The following is a 19787-nucleotide window of genomic DNA, read 5'->3' on the forward strand; positions in this document are numbered from 1 at the left end:
TCGGAACTGGTGGATGGACGTGTTCATTGTCACATCTGTTATAAAAAAGAAAAAAAAAAGCATGCTGATAACACAATCAAATAAACTGTATTATTATCATTATCAATCACTAATTGCCATGGATAAATTTTTTTTGTTGTAATTTCACACAAGAATAGGTAGCCTACTTTTACATTATGACGATGTTAACACAATTAGGCTAAATTTCATCTGTAAAATATTACGTCTGTGCACTTACTCAGTATGATTCTCGATCGCACTGAGAACTGAACGACACCTGCGTGTCCCTCTGCGAGGTGCTGGAGAAGGAGAGCATGATGCAAACACATTCCTAAAAAAAAAAAAAAAACTGTTAGCATACATTATCCAAAGTAAACTGATGGACAATTAATGGGTATGGATGCACAATGTATGTAAATATCTGTTGATGGGCCATGGGATGGAGAAATATCTGTTGATGGGCCATATAGACCGCACGCATTTAGTGATAGGCCTACACGCAATGAACGGATCGTTCGCGAACGACACATCACTACATTTCAAACATTTACACCTGTATTCAGTTATTTACGCATGATATAGTGTCATAGGCTAACCAAAACTGAACATTTAATTATATAAAAAATATATTGTATTTAGACCTCTTTTACCGGAGCCTGAAATATATTTCTCGTTATATAACCTAAGCAGTTATTCGCAAACAAAATAGGCTACATTACGCATAAGTCACTATTTTAGCATAAGTAGTGTCATAGGCAGTGTTGGGAACGTTACTTTAAAAAAGTAATTAGTTATAGTTACTCACTACTTGTTCCAAAAAGTAACTAAGTTAGTAACTGAATTACTCTATAATAAAAGTAACTCGTTACCAGGGAAAGTAACTATTTGCGTTACTGTTAAAAAAAAGTTGCTATATGTCAAAGAATTTGGATTTTTTTTTTAGCAGTTTTCACAAGTCAGTTGAAATGAGTAGAACAGACAGGTGTTTGTACGTAACTTTCGATATTTATTGCACGTCGACAGACAGCAAGAGGTTTGTCCTGCACCTCAAGTATTATCTTTGTAAGAAAAGTAAACAGTTACACCATATAAAGTGCATTTAACTCTAGCGAATTAAATCAAACTCTCTCAACCTGAGACAACTGGTCAAGTTAACCCTCTGGGGACCAAGGGTTTTTTGAGGCCCTTGGGATGTTTTGACATGCACTGACATTTGTGCTTTTTTCAGTTATTTATAAACATGTTAATGGCAACGGTGTAAATTCACTCTATATAGCACAAACGGGGCTACCATAATATTTGAGCAACATGTATGTACATGTTTGTATTTTTGAGAGAATATTATTTATGCATGGTTATTGAAAAACTTAAAAATAAAAGTTTCTGAAATAAGGCCACAAAACACATATTGATTATTTATTCACAAGACTTTTGAAAATTGTATCACATAGCCTAGAATATTTGCTCCAAAACTATGTGAGAATCATCCTGACTACTCATTCAGATAAGTCAATAAAGTCTTTTATAATGTGTATGACATGTTTAGTGTGAGAAAGCTTTATGCGAGGAGGCGTGATCTCTCATTAATATGTATGGCATTTCACACCTGAGAAAGACAAAGACCCTCCCATAATGGCCCTATTAGGTGCTATCAGGCCCTTATGTGGAGCCTTGCACAAAGAATGAGGAGATTTAAAAAAGAATGGCTTTTAGATTGTTTGGATTTATTTACAACACAACATAATCCAAAGATACACAACAAAGGACTGGTTTCTGGTTAAAATTGCTTTTTAATTATATATACACTACCGTTCAAAAGTTTGGGGTCGGTACGATTTTAAATACTTTTAAAAGAATTCTCTTCTGCTAACCATGGCTGCGCTTATTTGATTAAAAATACAACAAAAATCGGTTATAGTATTAAATATTATTCCAGTGTAAATCAGCTGTTTTCTGTGTGAATATATAGTAAAGTGTAATTTATTCCTGTGATCAAAGCTGAATTTTCAGCATCACCAGTGTCAGTGTCTTCAGTGTCAAATGATCCTTCACAAATCAGTATAATATGAGGATTTGATGCTCAAGAAACATTTATTATTATTATCAATGTTGAAACAGTTGTTGGTCTGTCAGTTGTACAATTTTTTTTTTTTTTTTTTCTAGGATTCTTTGATGAATAGGAAGTTCAAAAGACTTTTGTAACATTATAAATGTCTTTACTGTCACTTTCGATCAAATTAATTATTCCTTGATAAATAAAAGTATTGATTTCTTTCCTCCAAAAAATAAAAATAAAATTCTCACTGACCCCAAACTTTTGAACGGTAGTGTATATACACACACACACACACTGCTTAGAATAAGTGAAAACACCCATGCTAAAGTTGACTAAGAAGAGGAATAAAAAATCTTAATGCCTTAATTTAAAAAATGAGGAAAACTCTAACCTTTAGGGAAATGAATAATGTCCCTGAATTCTTTGTGAATGAATAATGTATCGCAAATAATTAAATGTTCTTCTTTAAAATACAGGGTGCATACTCTGGACACTTCTATCACACACCCTTCACCATATAGACATGGTTTTATTTCAGTTCAAAGTTAGAGTTGGAAACATCTTGAAAAGAAAATAGTCTTTTTCCATAAATGTCTTAGTTTGATCATACATATTTCAAAGTTGAGGATTCATTATTTTGATATAGCTTGCATTGGAACAAACATCTTAGTTGATTAGTTTATTGACAAAACATAAGCTTATTTGATGTCTATATTTTGAAGCTTATTTGATGCTTATTTGATTTGAAAAACTTTATCCAAAACTAGTCAAAGAAATGTTCTTTTATTTCGTCTGTAACAGTGCGTATCTATGGAAGCATATGGGTAGCATTATTCAATTTGACATGTAATATGCAAAATGACAATGCAATATGTAAAATGGCAATGCATTCTGTATTTAAATTTACATTTTACATTAACATTCTAGCAACGTTTGGTGCAAAATGTAAATGAAAATGAAATTACAAAATTTACATTTGCCATTTCACACACTAGTTTTAATTTGCATATTGAAACGCTTTATAAGTTGCAAAATTAAAATTAAAATGTATTACAGAAATGTTTAGATATGTGTAACATGTTCAAGCAAAAACTGTGGCAAAATGATCATTCAAATGTTATTTTTCTTAATTGCATTTACACTCACAGTCAATACACTTGCGATTGCATTTTCATTAAATGTCCCGCAATGAATGTAGCAAAATTCAATGTGCACATTGAAAATGCATTCCGAGCCAATCACGTCTCCGCCCCCTCCCGCCCTGCCAATCACTGCATCAAGGCGGGGCTCGGCAACAGGTAAACATAACATGTTGCTATGTTACGTGTTTTTAGAAGTGTTGGAAAAATGGCGGCGGCAGAGCTAATACGAGCGTTAAATTCACTAGCAGATGAAGTGGAGCGTGAACAGAGAAACGGTAGTATTTCCGAAGATTATTACGCGTATGTAGGTGATAGAACCAGTACGCTTTTGGAGCGTCTGGGAGAATTTTCTGCCTTATCAGGCGCCGACACCCGTTTGGCTGCTGACCTCTTAAAGGTGGTGGAAGAACAATTGTATTCGGATAGGCCTAGGGGAGTGGGGAGACCAGCCGTGGAGATCCCTGGCAAGGCTATAGAGGGGTATCTTATGTATGGGTTAAAAGTTAAAGATATCGCGGCCTTGTATGGAGTTAGTCGATGGACGGTACATCGACGAATGCAGCAGTGTGGACTGAAGTAAATAACTTAAATATATTTTAATGATTTTACACAAATACCTCAAGGCCATAATCTCTGAGTTTATTCCCGAATTCTGACAAGGGGTGTCATGTGGATGGAGGAACGAACCCATGCGCAGACAGCAAATAACTCAAAAGGGGTTTAATGATGACAAAACAGAAAACAAAACCCACGATGGGGCAAAACAGGACTGGAGGTAGACTAAGACACGATGACAAACGAAGACTCTGACAGGAAACAAACTCACAATTCTCAATAAACAGGTTTCAGACAAAATACTCACAGAGAATAACTCACAATGTTTGACAATGTACCGACACAGGACAGCAAACACAAGGGGATTAAATAGGGAGACACTAATGACAAAGACAGGTGAAGCTGACTACACAAGGACAGGTGAAACTGACTAGACAATAATGACGAGACAAGGATAACAAGGGGGCGGGGTAACGTAACGAGACAACACAAGCACATGGCTCAAAACACAAGACCATGTGCTTGCACACAAAACATGATTCTGTCATGATCCTGCCTCAAGACTAGAGAAAATCAAGGACACGAGGGCAGAATCATGACAGAACCCCCACCTTAAGGAGCGGCTACCAGACGCTCCTCAAGGGGACATCAAACACGGGACAAGACAGACTGAGACATCGACACAAACCAACAAAACATGACAAATAACAGTAGTGGCAAACACGAAAACACAACAGCAGGGTTCGGATGAAACAATAAAAATAACAAACAAGGAAGAGGTGGCGGAGGAAACACAGAGTTCATGGGGGGTGGTCCAGGGTGGATGGGTGTGCTGGGGGTCTTAGGTCCACGGGATGAGGGCTTGGGACGAGGATTCCGGGCAGGTTTGGATCGGGACACATGAGGAGTCTTGGAGGAAACAGTCCGGGGTTGATTAGGGACAGGAGGAACAGTGGACGACGGAGAGGGAATCACGACAGGGGAAGCTGAGGGTGGCGAGACAAGACTTCTGACTGGGGAAACAGCGGAAAAAGGAACAGGACAAAGAACAGGGGACGTAGCAGACGGCTGTGGAGCGGGAACTGAACTCACTGAATCAGACTCGGTACACATGAACACAGACTCGGATGAAGCGCTCAAATCTGACTCGGAAGAAGCGCTGTCTGCAGCGGGCTCTGTGACTGCAGCGGGCTCTGTGTCTGCAGCGGGCTCTGTGACTGCAGCGGGCTCTGTGTCTGCAGCGGGCTCTGTGTCTGCAGCGGGCTCTGTGTCTGCAGCGGGCTCTGTGTCTGCAGCGGGCTCTGTGTCTGCAGCGGGCTCTGTGTCTGCAGCGGGCTCTGTGTCTGCAGCGGGCTCTGTGTCTGCAGCGGGCTCTGTGTCTGCAGCGGGCTCTGTGTCTGCAGCGGGCTCTGTGTCTGCAGCGGGCTCTGTGTCTGCAGCGGGCTCTGTGTCTGCAGCGGGCTCTGTGTCTGCAGCGGGCTCTGTGTCTGCAGCGGGCTCTGTGTCTGCAGCGGGCTCTGTGACTGCAGCGGGCGAAGAACGGGAGGCTCCCCTCTTCCTCCTCTTTCTCCTAGGTCGCGAAGCAGAGACTATAGCCGGAACTGAGACGGGTTGGGGAAGCACAGCGGGAACTGTGTCGGGCGAAGGAGGGGCTTTCTCAGGCAGGATTGACTCTGTCGCTGAGGACTCTGAAGGAGAGTCCCACGAGGACCGTCTCCCTCGAAGACCGAAGGGGGTAGACGGAGTGCCAGGAGTCGTGGGGGAACCAGCCTGGTCCCCAAGCGTCGCGACGCCTATCATTCGACCCTCGGGAATGATAGGTAGGCAGGCAGAAGGTGAAGACCTCGAGGATGCCACCTCGGACTCCTCCCGGGAGAATTGGTCATACAGTCGAGAGAAGTTTGACAAGATCCACTCACCCTCGGGTGAGTATGGAAGGGTGACACTCTTCTTGTTGAGGGGGGAAGACAACCAGACTTCTTCAAGGGGGTCCGGACGATGCTTGGCAGAGAAGGACAAACGGTCTGCTGGGTTCTTCTTTGGTCGGTACATTCTGTCATGTGGATGGAGGAACGAACCCATGCGCAGACAGCAAATAACTCAAAAGGGGTTTAATGATGACAAAACAGAAAACAAAACCCACGATGGGGCAAAACAGGACTGGAGGTAGACTAAGACACGATGACAAACGAAGACTCTGACTTGACAGGAAACAAACTCACAATTCTCAATAAACAGGTTTCAGACAAAATACTCACAGAGAATAACTCACAATGTTTGACAATGTACCGACACAGGACAGCAAACACAAGGGGATTAAATAGGGAGACACTAATGACAAAGACAGGTGAAGCTGACTAGACAAGGACAGGTAAAACTGACTAGACAAAAATGACGAGACAAGGATAACAAGGGGGCGGGGTAACGTAACGAGACAACACAAGCACATGGCTCAAAACACAAGACCATGTGCTTGCACACAAAACATGATTCTGTCATGATCCTGCCTCAAGACTAGAGAAAATCAAGGACACGAGGGCAGAATCATGACAAGGGGATTTTAATAAAAAAGGCATTAAAAAAATGTAGTAACTGTTAATAGTTATCTACTTCAATTCATTTCAGAAGTAACAATTGATTTACATACAAACATACTACTACCGGCAAGTCTTATCCTGTGTGACTGATGTATTTAGACCTGCTTTGTACAATTGAATAGAATAATCTGATGGGTAGAAATTAAACTAGGACATTCAGATATGACATGAATAACTAAGAAACAGACATATGTGTATAGGGTTTTACACAATTCTGTTCATCACATAAAATCATAAAATATCTGATGCATCTAATGCTAAATATATCACTCTATTATGCACTTGTTCTGCAGAGTTTCAGAGTTGTACTTTGAAATTCTGGCATTGACAATACAGAACTGGACAGTTTGGTGATGGAAATTCAAAGGGAGCACCCACGGTGTGGGTACCGTATGATGAGAGCTTTTCTCCAAGCAAGTGGACATTTGATTCAGTGTAAGTTTGTTTTTGTTTACATACTTGCAGGCTGATTTATACTTCTATGTCGGACCTATGGCAGACCTGCATAGCCTCTATATGAGGTGCCCTACGTGGCTGTTTGCATTTATAGCTCTGCCTTGGTGTGTTTGTATTGTTCTGCAAGTATACAGCCAAACCAGTGGTGTCGACTACAGGAGTAAAATGCAGCAGAAGCAGGTATTTTACGTTATGATGACTAATTGTTATTTAGATTCATGTTTTATGAGCTTTTCCTTATATATATGCACTTGCATTCTGCGTAAATAACATGCAATCATATAATGGAGAGGTGTAACCATCGTAGCTACACAGAGCAAACGGCTTTGGTCCAATGTAGAAGTATAAACCTGCCTTCAGTCTACACTAACCAGATAGCTAATAAGATATTTGGTGTGTACACACAAACATTAAGTCCAGTTCAGTTCTGGAAGATATAAAAACCATTAGTCATTATCAATATTATTTTTTATCTCAGTAACTCTCTTTTTGAAATTCTTGTATTTACTTTGCATCAAGTAGAAGTGATTTTACCCAACTCTAATTAACTTTAAGCAAACGCAACATTACAAAAATCACAATATTTCATCATCTGAAGTTTTTAGGGTACGTGAATCACTACACAGAGTGGACCCAGAGGGAACACAACTTCGAGCCCTGACTAACCGGACTCTTCATCGCAGACAGTACTCAGTTCCTGCTCCGAATTGCATGTGGCATATAGATGGAAATCACAAATTAATACGGTAATACGATTTTTTGGATGGCACCCAACTGGGATTGTCAAATGTTTTCATGCCAAGGACCCCCAAATATTATGATCTCCTTGTGAGGGACCTACATATTTTCATTTACTGCACATATACTGTGAGACAATAATATTAAGCATTATACTTTGAATGACAACATTGTTGTTATAATTATATTAATTATTAAATTATATACAAGACAGATTTATAAGGGTGGTGATAGAAAAAGTCATGGACATTTTCTAGTCAAAATGTAACTCTGATGTTCTTTTCTTGTCTCTCATCCTTTTTGTCTAAAATCAGCTGGCGATTCGTGATCCATGGAGGTATTGATGGGTTTAGTCGTCTTGTAGTATATCTGAATGCTGCTACTAACAATAATGCCACCACTGTGCTGGATGCTTTCCTTGGTGCTGTTAGCCAGTATGGGTTGCCATATCGTGTTCGTTCAGATAAAGGAGGAGAAAACATTGAGGTGGCTCAATTTATGGTACAGAACCGTGGAGAAAACCGCAATTCTCACATTACGGGAAGGAGCGTTCACAATCAGAGGTAATTGAAAAATTACTTGTATGGTTTGAAATCATAATGCTTTACCTATATATTTATTTATGTTTGCTTGACATAATGTTCACTAACTGATGATTAATTCCATAACAATCACATTTTACCTCTGGCGAAATTCTGGCACAGTCATGCAGTGTCTTCTCCTTACAACAACTGTGAAATCAAAAACCAATAGTAGCGCAGAACCTGATGACACAATTAGTGAGACAACAAACCACCACTTGCTCCATACACGCATCCTCGAAAAGCCATAATCAAAATTAATGCTAAAGATTGGCTTTCTTTGATGGACACCATTTCTATCACATATGTACAGTTGAAATCAAAATTATTCAACCCCATGACCGGCAAGTCATTTTACTGCCAAAAACAAAATTTTATGCAAAACAATACCTTTGATGCCTTCAACAAAGGCATCAGTAAACTATTATAGAAAGTTTATTAAGACACATTGGAGTGATTCTGAGAACGTAACGCAGAATAATTTAATCTTTATAACCTCTTCACAAACGCAGCCTGTAAGTGCTTAGAAGCATCTGTCACCTTTCTACTGCAATCTTGGCCCATTCCTTGCTTGAAAAATCTTTGGGATGACTGTCCTGCAGGAAAGTACATTAATCATCAAGCTTTAGTTCAATTTACTGGCAAAAAAGTTGCTAATAAAGTCGTGTAAAACTGTTGTTAATTGCTCTAAAATTGCTTTACAGTTTTGTTCTTAACAATTTTACAGCAATATACAACAGTTTTACAGGCAACTTTTTTTTTTACAGTGCACCATCTTCATGGTCAAATATGGAGGTAGTCCAGTCTCCTGTTCCTGGATATCTGCCTATCCAGGAACAGATATTCTGTTCGCACAGAATGTCAAACTGTATCTGTTTGGAACAGATATTCTGCTCCAAATCAAACATGCCTGTAATTTTCAAGTGCTCCTAAAGATCTTAATTAGCTTAGTCTAATTAGGTGCAGTTGTGTGTGATCAGGGTTGGGGCTGAACTTTGAAGGTAGGTAGATCTCCAGGTCCTGGATTGGACACCCGTGGTCAAGACTATTCAAACACCTGTCAAATTCAAATATAAACGCACAGAGATGGCTTTGATCTATAAAAAGGTTATGAATTTTAGTGATCGTAGTGTGATACTTGTTTTCATTATCTTTTTTTTTAGGATTGAACGTCTTTGGCGAGATGTATACACACAAGTCCTTGATTTGTTCCACGCATTGTTTTACCATTTGGAAGTGACTGGACTGTTGAACCCTGATGATGAGATCCACCTTTTCGCTCTGCATTGGACCTTTTCCTCCCAGTTACAACATCAGCTTAACACTTTTAAAGAAGCATGGAATTTGCACAGACTGAGAACGGAGAACGGTCGATCTCCATATCAACTGTGGCTGCAAAACAGAGATGCTGCCGATGATTTAGGGACTGTATGTTTGCACATTTAAACTCAAGAACAATAACATTTACTCTTATGCTGATCCATTAAACCAGTGCTTTCAGAACCTGTTCTGGAGGCACATCCCCCATGGGCACGTTTTGTCTCCATCTCAAACCCCAGGATTTTGTTTGAGAACTGAAGCACTGCATTAAACCACTAAATGTCTCGAAGTTGGGACATTCGGGAAGTCTTATTTAACAAATTATTCAATTTAATTTCCTCACTCATAAGTCAAGAATATGTCAGGAATATTTGTACAGCGCTTCTCACAACACAGATTGTATCAAAGCAGCTCCACAGTATTAATTAAAATAATAAAACGTCCACGTTTGGTAATGCTGATCAATAGTATTATTGATTGATTAAATTAAATTGAATATCAGAACTACATCAGAACAATACATTTATGCCTTGGTGGCACATAAACGCTTGTTATTTTGCATAATATAATTGCATAATATTTTTTTTAAGGTTGATGAGGACTATGGTGTTGACTGGGATGGACCACATGCCATGGAAGATGCAAACAGCATTTCAATCCCAGATGTGCAGTTGCCACGCAGCCTCACTGCAGAGGAGATTTCAGGTCTTCCCGACCGGGATGTTCCCCTAAATGACACAGTGAATGTTTATAATTCCACAGTGGCACAACTGACAGAGATGTTGAGATATTAGATGTTCTTGTTTTGAGCATTGAGGACTGACACCATGAACTGACATTCTTTTGGTGAGTTTATTGTAACATTGTGAATGAAATGCCTTAACTGCATTAAGGCTTTGTGAGAAACAAGAGTAATGTTTTCTTATTAACATTTGTATTTAATTTGTTCTTATGTTAACTTCATTTAACTCGTAAGAATTTCAAACAATGCAAAACTGGGAAAGTTCCTTTCAAGAACATGCATTAAAAAAAGAAAAATGTATGAAAATAATAAAAATACTGAAGACGACAAACACGTCATTACATTTTTTTCCCCAAACATGCATTTATCAGTTCATGAACAATTTTAAATGTAACAACTCAGACAAGGCCAAAGCCAAACCTTGTGGATGAAACTGATGCTCTCATGGCTTGTGTAAATGCAAGAAAGGTTCTGCATCTTAAAGGAAGTTTAAGTGTTGTGAGGCAGGTTGAAGCCACTGGCAATGACAGGTCAGGTGATACTTCAACATACAGATGTTGAGGCAGAACAGCCCAGCCAGTCCAAAACTTCAGCAACTCGCACAGTTCAGCAGGTGATCCTGCATCAGTTTGGGTCAAACACAACATTTCTATTGCATCATTCCTACACATACAATCATCTGCTGCTGAACATTTAACGCGCATTAAACTTAAAAAAATTACAAGCACAATTGTTTTACCTGTTTGAATATATTCACGCAAGAAGGCCGTAACATCACAAGATTGCTCCAGGTTGAATTGGGACTCATCTTCATCACTGTCTGGTTCTGGCCAGATGACTCTCTTAAGTATCATCTAATACAAAGATAGCAGCATTGAATACAAGCCTAAACACAGGGCTGCAAAAATTGGTAACGCTTCCTTTTACAGTCCTGTTACCCATGTACTTACTACGTACTTATAGTAATTACAATTACTGGGTAATAACTATGTACTAACCCTGAACCTACCCCTAACTCATGTAATTATATTAGCCAGTACTTTTTTAGGTAAGTACTGTACTGTAAGTACACGTAAGTACTGTACTGTAAAAGGAAGCGTTACCCAAAAACTATATCAGTAATTAATTCAACTACCTAGTGTTTTATTAGAAACTGCCCTCCCCCTTCTTGCATTTTAGTAAGCTTTTACCAGCCCAGTTCATTTACTGCAAGCATCAATAAAAAATAAATAAAGTAAAAAAGACCTCTGGTTCCAGCACTAGTGCAGAAGATCTGGGAAACAGTACTGCAGCTAGACTGGGTTGTTCTTTTATCATTCTCAAAACACCAGTATCTTTGAGTCCTCTCCGCAGCTGTGAGATCTGTTTTTCACGTCGACCAACAACCTAGAAATTAACCATAAACCATACAAGTAGGACAAATGCCATGCAAGCCATGATAAATACCATGATAAACCTTTGTCCTAACTACTTGCATGAAGATTCTTTTTCTTTTGTAGTGGTAGAGACAGTGAAGTAGCATATCCAATGGCAGTTAACAGCTTTCACTTTTAAATAATATAATACATACCCCATGGTAGAGAATGGTTTCTGCCAACCATCTTCTGTTGATGTTGTTGACTGCTGGCAGGTCCCAACTGATGGCCAGATTGTTGATACTGTCCATTTCGTTCGGATTCAATTCATTCTGGCTTTCCAGCTATGATTTATACAAAATGTGAAAATGTAAGACTTAAACTTGTTAAAATGTATGTTTTTCCACAGAGACAAAAGACAGAGTATACATACAAGGGACACAACTTCAATCACATCTGTATCAGGACAGTCCTTCAATTCCAGAATTGGAGATTCATCCTTTTTACTGCCACTTAAAAGGGGGAAGAAAGCTGCACTAAGTCCTGAGTAGAGTGGACCTCCATTAATAAATGAATGTCCAATCATTCTTCCCACAACTCTGAACAGGTCACCATCCAAAAGTGCTCTAGATGTCGAAGGAACCTTGTGATCATCTGCTCCGTTGAATAAAAGTGTTTTCCCACAGTTATCTGGTAAATTTAGAACAAGAAAAATGCACTTAGATGACCATTCTTAATAAACCCTTCTATTAACTATGCTCATACTTATTAAATTGAGTAAAACATTTTTTTTTGTTTTAAAATTTTAATAAACTTCAAATGTTTTTTTTTCTTAAAATGTCATTCTGTATTTGCATACCCTTTACCCTAACTAAAGTGGAGGTCAAAGAAATGGTATGTCAAAGATACGTTCAACTGTTAAAATTGTATACTAACTTTACAGACACATTTTATCTTCCTTAACTCACTTAATTCTGGAAATTGTAACTTACCAATGTCAAGTTCAAATCCATTGTGGAGCTTTTCCATTATCAAGGTAAAAAAGTGCCGTGTTACTCCATCCCCTAATGCAGCATCTCCTGTTTTTAAACAGATTACATACAATGTACATAAAAAACACATTACTAAAACTCAAATAAAACCAAATAGTAAAATAAGAAACAAGTAGTATGCAGAGTGCTTCATCATATATGAAATGCTTTTATATACAAATTATTATACCTTTATTTAACCAGGAGGTCCCATTGAGATTCAGAATCTCTTTTACAAGAGAGACCTGGCCAAGGTAGCAGCCAAATCACAACAAATGCATACATAACAAACACCAAATTACAATTTCATGATAAAAGTAGTATAAAAAGAACACAATGAGACTCTTAAGAAAAACAAGAACATGTCTCCATCACAACACTCTTTACAGTAGTTTTAAATTCATTAATGGACATAAGGGTTTCTAACCTTAGCTTTTTTTGTAGATTATTCCACCCCCAAGGTGCTAAATAAGAGAAAGCAGTTCTTCCCAATTCGGTTGTAACTCGTGGCACGTTAAAGAGCAACCACTTTGAGGAGCGTAGCTGATAGGTACCAGAGCAGACAGAGAGGAGGTTACAGAGGTACAGTGGAAGTTTGCCAAGTATAGCTTTATAAATAAAAATATACCAGTGCTGCTGTCTACGAATTTTAAGTGATGTCCAACCAACTAAATCATAAAGAATGCAGTGATGGGTAAGGGACTTTGTATTTGTTATGAATCGTAGTGATGCATGGTAAACTGAATCAACATGACGCAAGATGGAGGATGCAGCATGCATGTACAATATATCTCCATAATCAATTACCGACAGAAAAGTAGCTTCCACAAGTTCCTTCTTAGCACTAAAAGTAAAACAAGATTTGTTTCTGAAATAGAAGCCGAGCTTGACTTTAAGTTTCTTGACTAAAGCAGTGATATGTTCATTGAAGGTGAGCTTATCATCTATCCATATGCCCAAGTACTTGTATGAAGACACTCTCTCAATTGATTTCCCATCTAAGGACAAGAGGCCACAGTTGTCAAGTAGCTGAGCTCGAGCTCTTGAGAAGACCATAAACTTAGTTTTCTGTGTATTTAAAACCAGTTTTAGACTCAGTAATGTGTTTTGCAATGCCTGAAATGCAGTCTGAAGTTCGTGCACTGCTACTGAAATGGTGGAAGCCTGGGTGTAAACCACTGTATCATCAGCATATAAATGTAATTTGGCTTGAACATCTCTATCCAAATCATTTATAAAAATTGAAAACAGAATGGGTCCTAAGATTGATCCTTGAGGGACACCTTTAGTTATCTCAAGAAAATCAGATTTATAACCTTCAGCATAAACACATTGAGTACGATCTACAAAATAATTTTGGAACCATGCAACAGCCTTCTCACTTAAACCAACTGAACATAGTTTGGTCAATAACAATCCATGATCAACTGAATCAAATGCCTTCGACAGATCAATAAATAATGCAGCAGAGTGTTGCTTCTTATCTAAGGCCCCAATAATATCATTTGTCACTAATGTAGCAGCAGTAATAGTGCTATGGCCACTTCTGAACCCTGACTGAAATTTATTTAAAATGTTTTTGTCAGCTAAATACTGTTTTAACTGTACATTCACAAATGATTCCAAGATCTTTGACAGAACAGAGAGTTTTGATATTGGACGGTAATTGTTCAATTCTGATGGGTCTCCACCTTTATGTAAAGGGAGGACATAGGCTGCTTTCCAACTTTTAGGAATAGAGTTGGAAAGAAGACTCAAATTAAAAATATGCGCTATGGGCTCAGCAATAATATCAGCTGCCACTTTTAACAGAAAAGGATCCAGATTATCTGTACCTGCTGACTTTTTGTGATCAATGTCTCTGAGGGCTTTATGAACTTCTGACACTGAAATCGGTTTAAAATTAAAGAATTCACGATTTACATTTACATTTTCAGATGCTGACATGGCAGGACATGGGACAGATTTATTTACGGTTTGATTAAATATGAATCCAGCCTGAACAAAGTGTTTATTAAACTGATTGACTATGACTGCTTTGTCTTTTATTTCATCTGAACCGATGAGAATCTGTTCAGGGAGGTTTGAGGTCACACGTGCACCCGACACAGATTTAACTGATTTCCAAAACTTTAAAGGGTTGTTTAAGTTTTCTGTGAATGACTTTAAATAAAACTCAGATTTAGACTTTCTAATCATCAAAGTACACTTGTTTCTTACAGTTCTAAATGCAGTCCAATCAGCAGAAGATTTGGAGAATCTAGCTTGTGCCCACATTTTATTTCTCAAACAGATTAGCTCTGATAGACTGTCTGAGAACCAGTGGTTATCCTTACCACTGATCCTAAACTTTTTGATTGGTACATATTTATTTACAATGGAGCTGAAATTTTAATGAAAAATATCCCATGCCATTTCAGCATCCGAAAACAAAGACACCCTGCTGAGTTCACTATGATACAGATCATGCAGAAAAGCCTGTTGTTCAAAACTTTTAAAATGTCTTTTTAGGATGATGCGCGGTTTTACCTTGGGGATTTTTGTATTTCTTACACAGGCGACTGCACAATGGTCACTGACGTCATTACAAAATACGGCAGTTGAGGTATATTTATGAACTGAGTTTGTTATGATTAGATCTAGTAGAGTAGATTTTATTTCTGTTTTGGGATTTATTCTTGTCGGTTCATTAATAAGTTGCACTAAATTTAAGTCATTACACAAATCTTTAAAACAATCAGAGTTCCCAGAAAGCCAGTCCCAATTCATATCACCCATAAGAATAAATTCAGAGTCATTCATTTCATGTAATATTTCAGATATAGATTGGAAAGCATCCTTTGAAGCAGATGGAGGTCTATAGCACCCAACTACTGTAATATCAGCGTCTTTTGAGATATTCACTTTCACGGTCAGAATTTCAAACTGTTTAGCTTTAGTTAGTGATAGGGTTACCGAGCTTATAAACTTAGATTTCACATATATGGCAACCCCAACTCCTTTACCAACCCGATCAGTTCTATAAACTTTAAAACCTTCAATAGAAATAAGTTCATCAGATACAGATTTTTTAAGCCAGGTTTCGGAGATAATAATGATATCAGCATTGGTTGTATTAGCCCAGATCTTAATCATATCCATTTTAGGGACAAGGCTTCTAACGTTTAAATGTATAAAACCAAGGCCATGTCTGCTTTTCAAATCTGAAGGAGTGGCTAAGGATTTCAAAGTGTTAGGAAGACCAGGAACAGGACCAGGATTGGGCTGAACATTACCAGATAACAACAATAAAAGCATAATCATACAGCGTAGTTTTTGCTTGGCTGGGTAATATTTGTCATTACCACTGTTCTCTATGAACTGAGAAAAAGAGTAATCTGAGACAGTAAAATGATCATTTAACAACAGTAGGTTCTGGAGATACAGAGTCTTATAATTTGTGAACAATTTTTTTGGTTACACAGGTTGATTTTCTGGCGGTATATCTCATAATGACTTGTAGATGACATTGAGAAATGACCATAATTTAACTGTATCAGTATACTACTTCTCATTTTGGACATATTAAATTCATCTAGTGTAGGGCTGGACTGTAAAAGTATGAAGAGTATAAACAAATGCATGATGTCAAGTTACCAGTTTTAGTTGAAGACAGCCTTAACAGGGGTGAGCAGTAGCTTGGAGTCAGAAAGTCAGGGCTACAGAATGGAGGCTAGCAGGGAGGCTTCCAAGTGATAGCTAGCAAGCAGGGCTAAAAGTAGCAGGCTAGTAGTAGGGCTATCAGTAGCAGGCTAGCAACAGGGCATCCAGATGGTGGCTAGCTAGTGGGGCTAGCAGCAGAGCATCCAGGTAGTGGCTAGCAAGTGGGGCTAGCAGCAGGGCATCCGGGAGGTGGCTAGCAAGTGGGGCTAGCATCAGAGCATCCAGGTAGTGGCTAGCAAGTGGGGCTAGCAGCAGGGCATCCGGGAGGTGGCTAGCAAGTGGGGCTAGCAGCAGGGCATCCGGGAGGTGGCTAGCAAGTGGGGCTAGCAGCAGAGCATCCAGGTAGTGGCTAGCAAGTGGGGCTAGCAGCAGAGCATCCAGGTAGTGGCTAGCAGCAGAGCATCCCGGTAGTGGCTAGCAAGTGGGGCTAGCAGCAGGGCATCCGGGAGGTGGCTAGCAAGTGGAGCTAGCACGGGCAGCTAGCAGCAGGGCATCCAGGTGGTGGCTACCAGCAACAGGCTAGCAGCAGAGCATCCAGGTGATGGCTAGCAGGCAGAGCTACCAGCAGCAGGCTAGGAAACAGGGCTACCTGTAGAAGGCTGCTAGCAGAGCATCCAGGTGGTGGCTAGCAAGCAGGGCTATCAGGTGGTCAATGTCCAGGTTTTAAGTTCAAATTCAGCCTTATCCGCTATTAAAATAATTCCAGTATGGAAGAGAATGTCCTGTTTTCCGAGACTAAAACTTAAAGGTGTGAATAACAAATATTCATACCTTTAAGTTTTACTGTTAATGGACTTGTCCAATCAATATTAGGACGTTTATAAAAAGTTAACATGTCCCGTTCCCGATCCTTACAGCTGTGTAGATATAGTGTTACAACTAGGTCTGGTTTGTCCTCAGCATTCTTTAAGATATGTCTTCGAAACAGCCGGGCAGCTGTTTCAAGATCAGGCTCAATCTTCCACTCTATGGAAACACAGACACGTGATGACAACAAATCATCAAAAGAACTGTGATATGATTAATATCCCTGACAGCTTGCCTGTTTTTTTTTTAATAGTTTAAGAAAAACATGATTTGTGTGCTAAAGCTAATACAGAGAAAGCTATGTTCAGTGGTATGTTCATTTAGATGGAGACACCTTCAGTGGCAGGCTCTGCTGATGGGCTGGTGGTACTGGCTGAGAAAACAGTAGTGAATGATGTTGAGGCCCTTTCCTCCCTTTCAGCATTATCCTCTGACATGGTTGCTGCAATTTCTTCCTGTCTTGTACTGCCAGTGTTATCTGATATCACTTTGCCTGACTCATGTAACCTGATATAACCATAATCACAGTACAGCAGTGAAAAATATTAAATTCAACATCACTCCTTCAGGAGCAGTATTAAAAACCTTCCCACAATAGTAATAACTTTTTCTTTAATTGAATGGCCAATAATTATAATGTAAAGTATGTTGGGAAAAATGTACATTAATCAAAAAAACATCACTACTCTTATGAAGTAATATTTTTTGGGGGGGGGGGAAAGGCATCACCACGGTCTGTGAAAAAGGTCCAAAGTGTTAAATCTGCATTAAGAGATTAGAGAACCACATCAAATATACATTATTTTAAAGGGAAAAAAGTGCCTATTTATATAAAATGTTGAATATTGTATATGAATGTTTAAATGTCACCTACTTTTCACAAACATCAACATGGTCTTGTATTTCTGACAGGCTATACTTCTCATTGCAGTACAAGCATTCTGTCAGTGGTCCAGTGGATATAGGCTGGTCACTCTCAAGAATCTGAACCACAAGAATAAAAAAGACCTAAACATTAGCAGATAGTAGGGTTATCTTTAAATAGAAGAAATATTAATTTAGGGAAAATCCTAAACTACCTTATTTAAAAGTAGCTTATCACTTAAGGTTGGTAGTTTAAACTTTTCCCCAACTTCTAGAATATTACTAAGCACAGTTTTTAACTTTTTTTTTTAAACCTACCTGCACATCTATATCTTTCTGGAGTGGCCTGATATATATGACAGCCTGCCCAATCATGACAGACTCACTTAAGAGGTACTCAGGGCAATAGCCATCGTCTGGACAGGGTATTGTCTCTAAAATTTTTGAACGCGTTGATCCTCTGGATCGCAAGAGCTGGAAACCGCCACACTCTTTCAAGATGGGGAAATGCTGAAAAAGATGGTCTGAAAAATCCTGTGGAGTGCAGTATTTGTCTAGAACAAAGATAAAATATAAAAGACATATGCAATGTAAATTCTGATTATGAGTTGGATTATTAAAATGGAAGCATTTTTTTTATATTTGTTATTGTCTTACCTGGAAAGGTTATCCTCTTCTCTCCTATTCCTGCCCTCTCTAATTTGTTTTTTACTGAAGGACTTGGGACCTCATATTCCTTTCTTTTTGATAGACAAAAAAAACGATGGGTGTAGGACACACTTTTCGATTTTTTTGCTGAAGGCCCAGCAGTGTTGGGACGTTTAGGCAGGCGGCCCCGTGAATTTGAATATGGGGCAAATAATCTTAAAACTTCTGCTGCAATAAAATGGTCATAAAATATGAAATGTATGTTAGTCTTTGGTATTTTAATAAATTGACTGATTAATGCTATATCAGGGTTGCCAACTGCCTTGCATTCAAACAAATGCGAGTGGGGGAGATCATGCGAGGAAGTTTCGAATTTCGCTGCACTAAAAGTTAAAATTTGGTAAACTCTGAATTGCGAATTCGTATGACGTGACGAATAAAAGATCGATACATCACGACATGACCTTTAAGTAACCTGAAATAAAAGAATACAAACTGTTTGCAGTGAAGTGGAGTAGGTGTTACATTTTAACGTTTTGGACCGACTATTTCGATTTTTTGGCTATATTCGTGTGCTTAAAATCTAGTAGTGACCGCAGATAAAGACGCTCTATGGTCACGTAAGAGTGTGATCGTCAAATACACTCCACAGTCCAGACCACGAGTGAAAGTTGGCAACCCTAGGCCTACCGTTTGACGACCGACCCCTTGTCTCTTTTCTTTCTGCCAACTTACCCCGTGTCCCACCACTTCGATCAGGAGGCGTCATACTTGACGATGGCCTTTCTGAAGGGGCAGCATTTGCACTTCGCTCTATTGCTTGAGCAGCTTCTCGGAGAAGTTGTGGAACTGACTTGTCCATGTTGCCTCACTTAAACCTTATGCATAATAATACCCCATTTTTTACAGTCTATGCTAATACCCCGGACAACACAACTCAAACCCCGCCTTGATGCAGTGATTGGCAGGGCGGGAGGGGGCGGAGACTTGATTGGCTCGGAATGCACATTGAATTTTGCTACATTCATTGCCGGACATTTAATGAAAATGCAATCGCAAGTGTATTGACTGTGAGTGTAAATGCAATTAAGAAAAATAACATTTGAATGATCATTTTGCCACAGTTTTTGCTTGAACATGTTACACATATCTAAACGTTTCTGTAATACATTTTAATTTTAATTTTGCAACTT

General features: G+C 38.9%; 2 protein-coding genes across 2 annotated transcripts; one reads left to right on the top strand and one right to left on the bottom strand.

The window, feature by feature from the left end:
* The first annotated feature begins 3391 nt into the window (after positions 1-3391).
* On the top strand, positions 3392-10292 carry LOC130098995 (uncharacterized). The gene is made up of 6 exons (XM_056264800.1): positions 3392-3774; positions 6644-6785; positions 7405-7552; positions 7859-8107; positions 9289-9553; positions 10036-10292. The coding sequence occupies exons 2-6, from the start codon at positions 6704-6706 to the stop codon at positions 10237-10239; spliced, it is 948 nt and encodes a 315-aa protein (XP_056120775.1). The 5' UTR covers positions 3392-3774; positions 6644-6703; the 3' UTR covers positions 10240-10292.
* On the bottom strand, positions 10279-18879 carry LOC130098979 (uncharacterized). Its single transcript, XM_056264799.1, has 10 exons — positions 18604-18879; positions 18265-18500; positions 17957-18066; positions 17047-17241; positions 12535-12621; positions 11976-12232; positions 11758-11886; positions 11433-11573; positions 10927-11041; positions 10279-10806 (listed from the first exon to the last, which is right to left on the bottom strand). The coding sequence occupies exons 3-10, from the start codon at positions 18006-18008 to the stop codon at positions 10586-10588; spliced, it is 1197 nt and encodes a 398-aa protein (XP_056120774.1). The 5' UTR covers positions 18009-18066; positions 18265-18500; positions 18604-18879; the 3' UTR covers positions 10279-10585.
* Positions 18880-19787: the final 908 nt, after the last annotated feature.

Source organism: Rhinichthys klamathensis, unplaced genomic scaffold, assembly GCF_029890125.1.
Source record: "Rhinichthys klamathensis goyatoka isolate OS25496 unplaced genomic scaffold, OSU_Roscu_1.1 h1tg000011l_1, whole genome shotgun sequence".
NCBI lineage: Eukaryota > Metazoa > Chordata > Actinopteri > Cypriniformes > Leuciscidae > Rhinichthys > Rhinichthys klamathensis.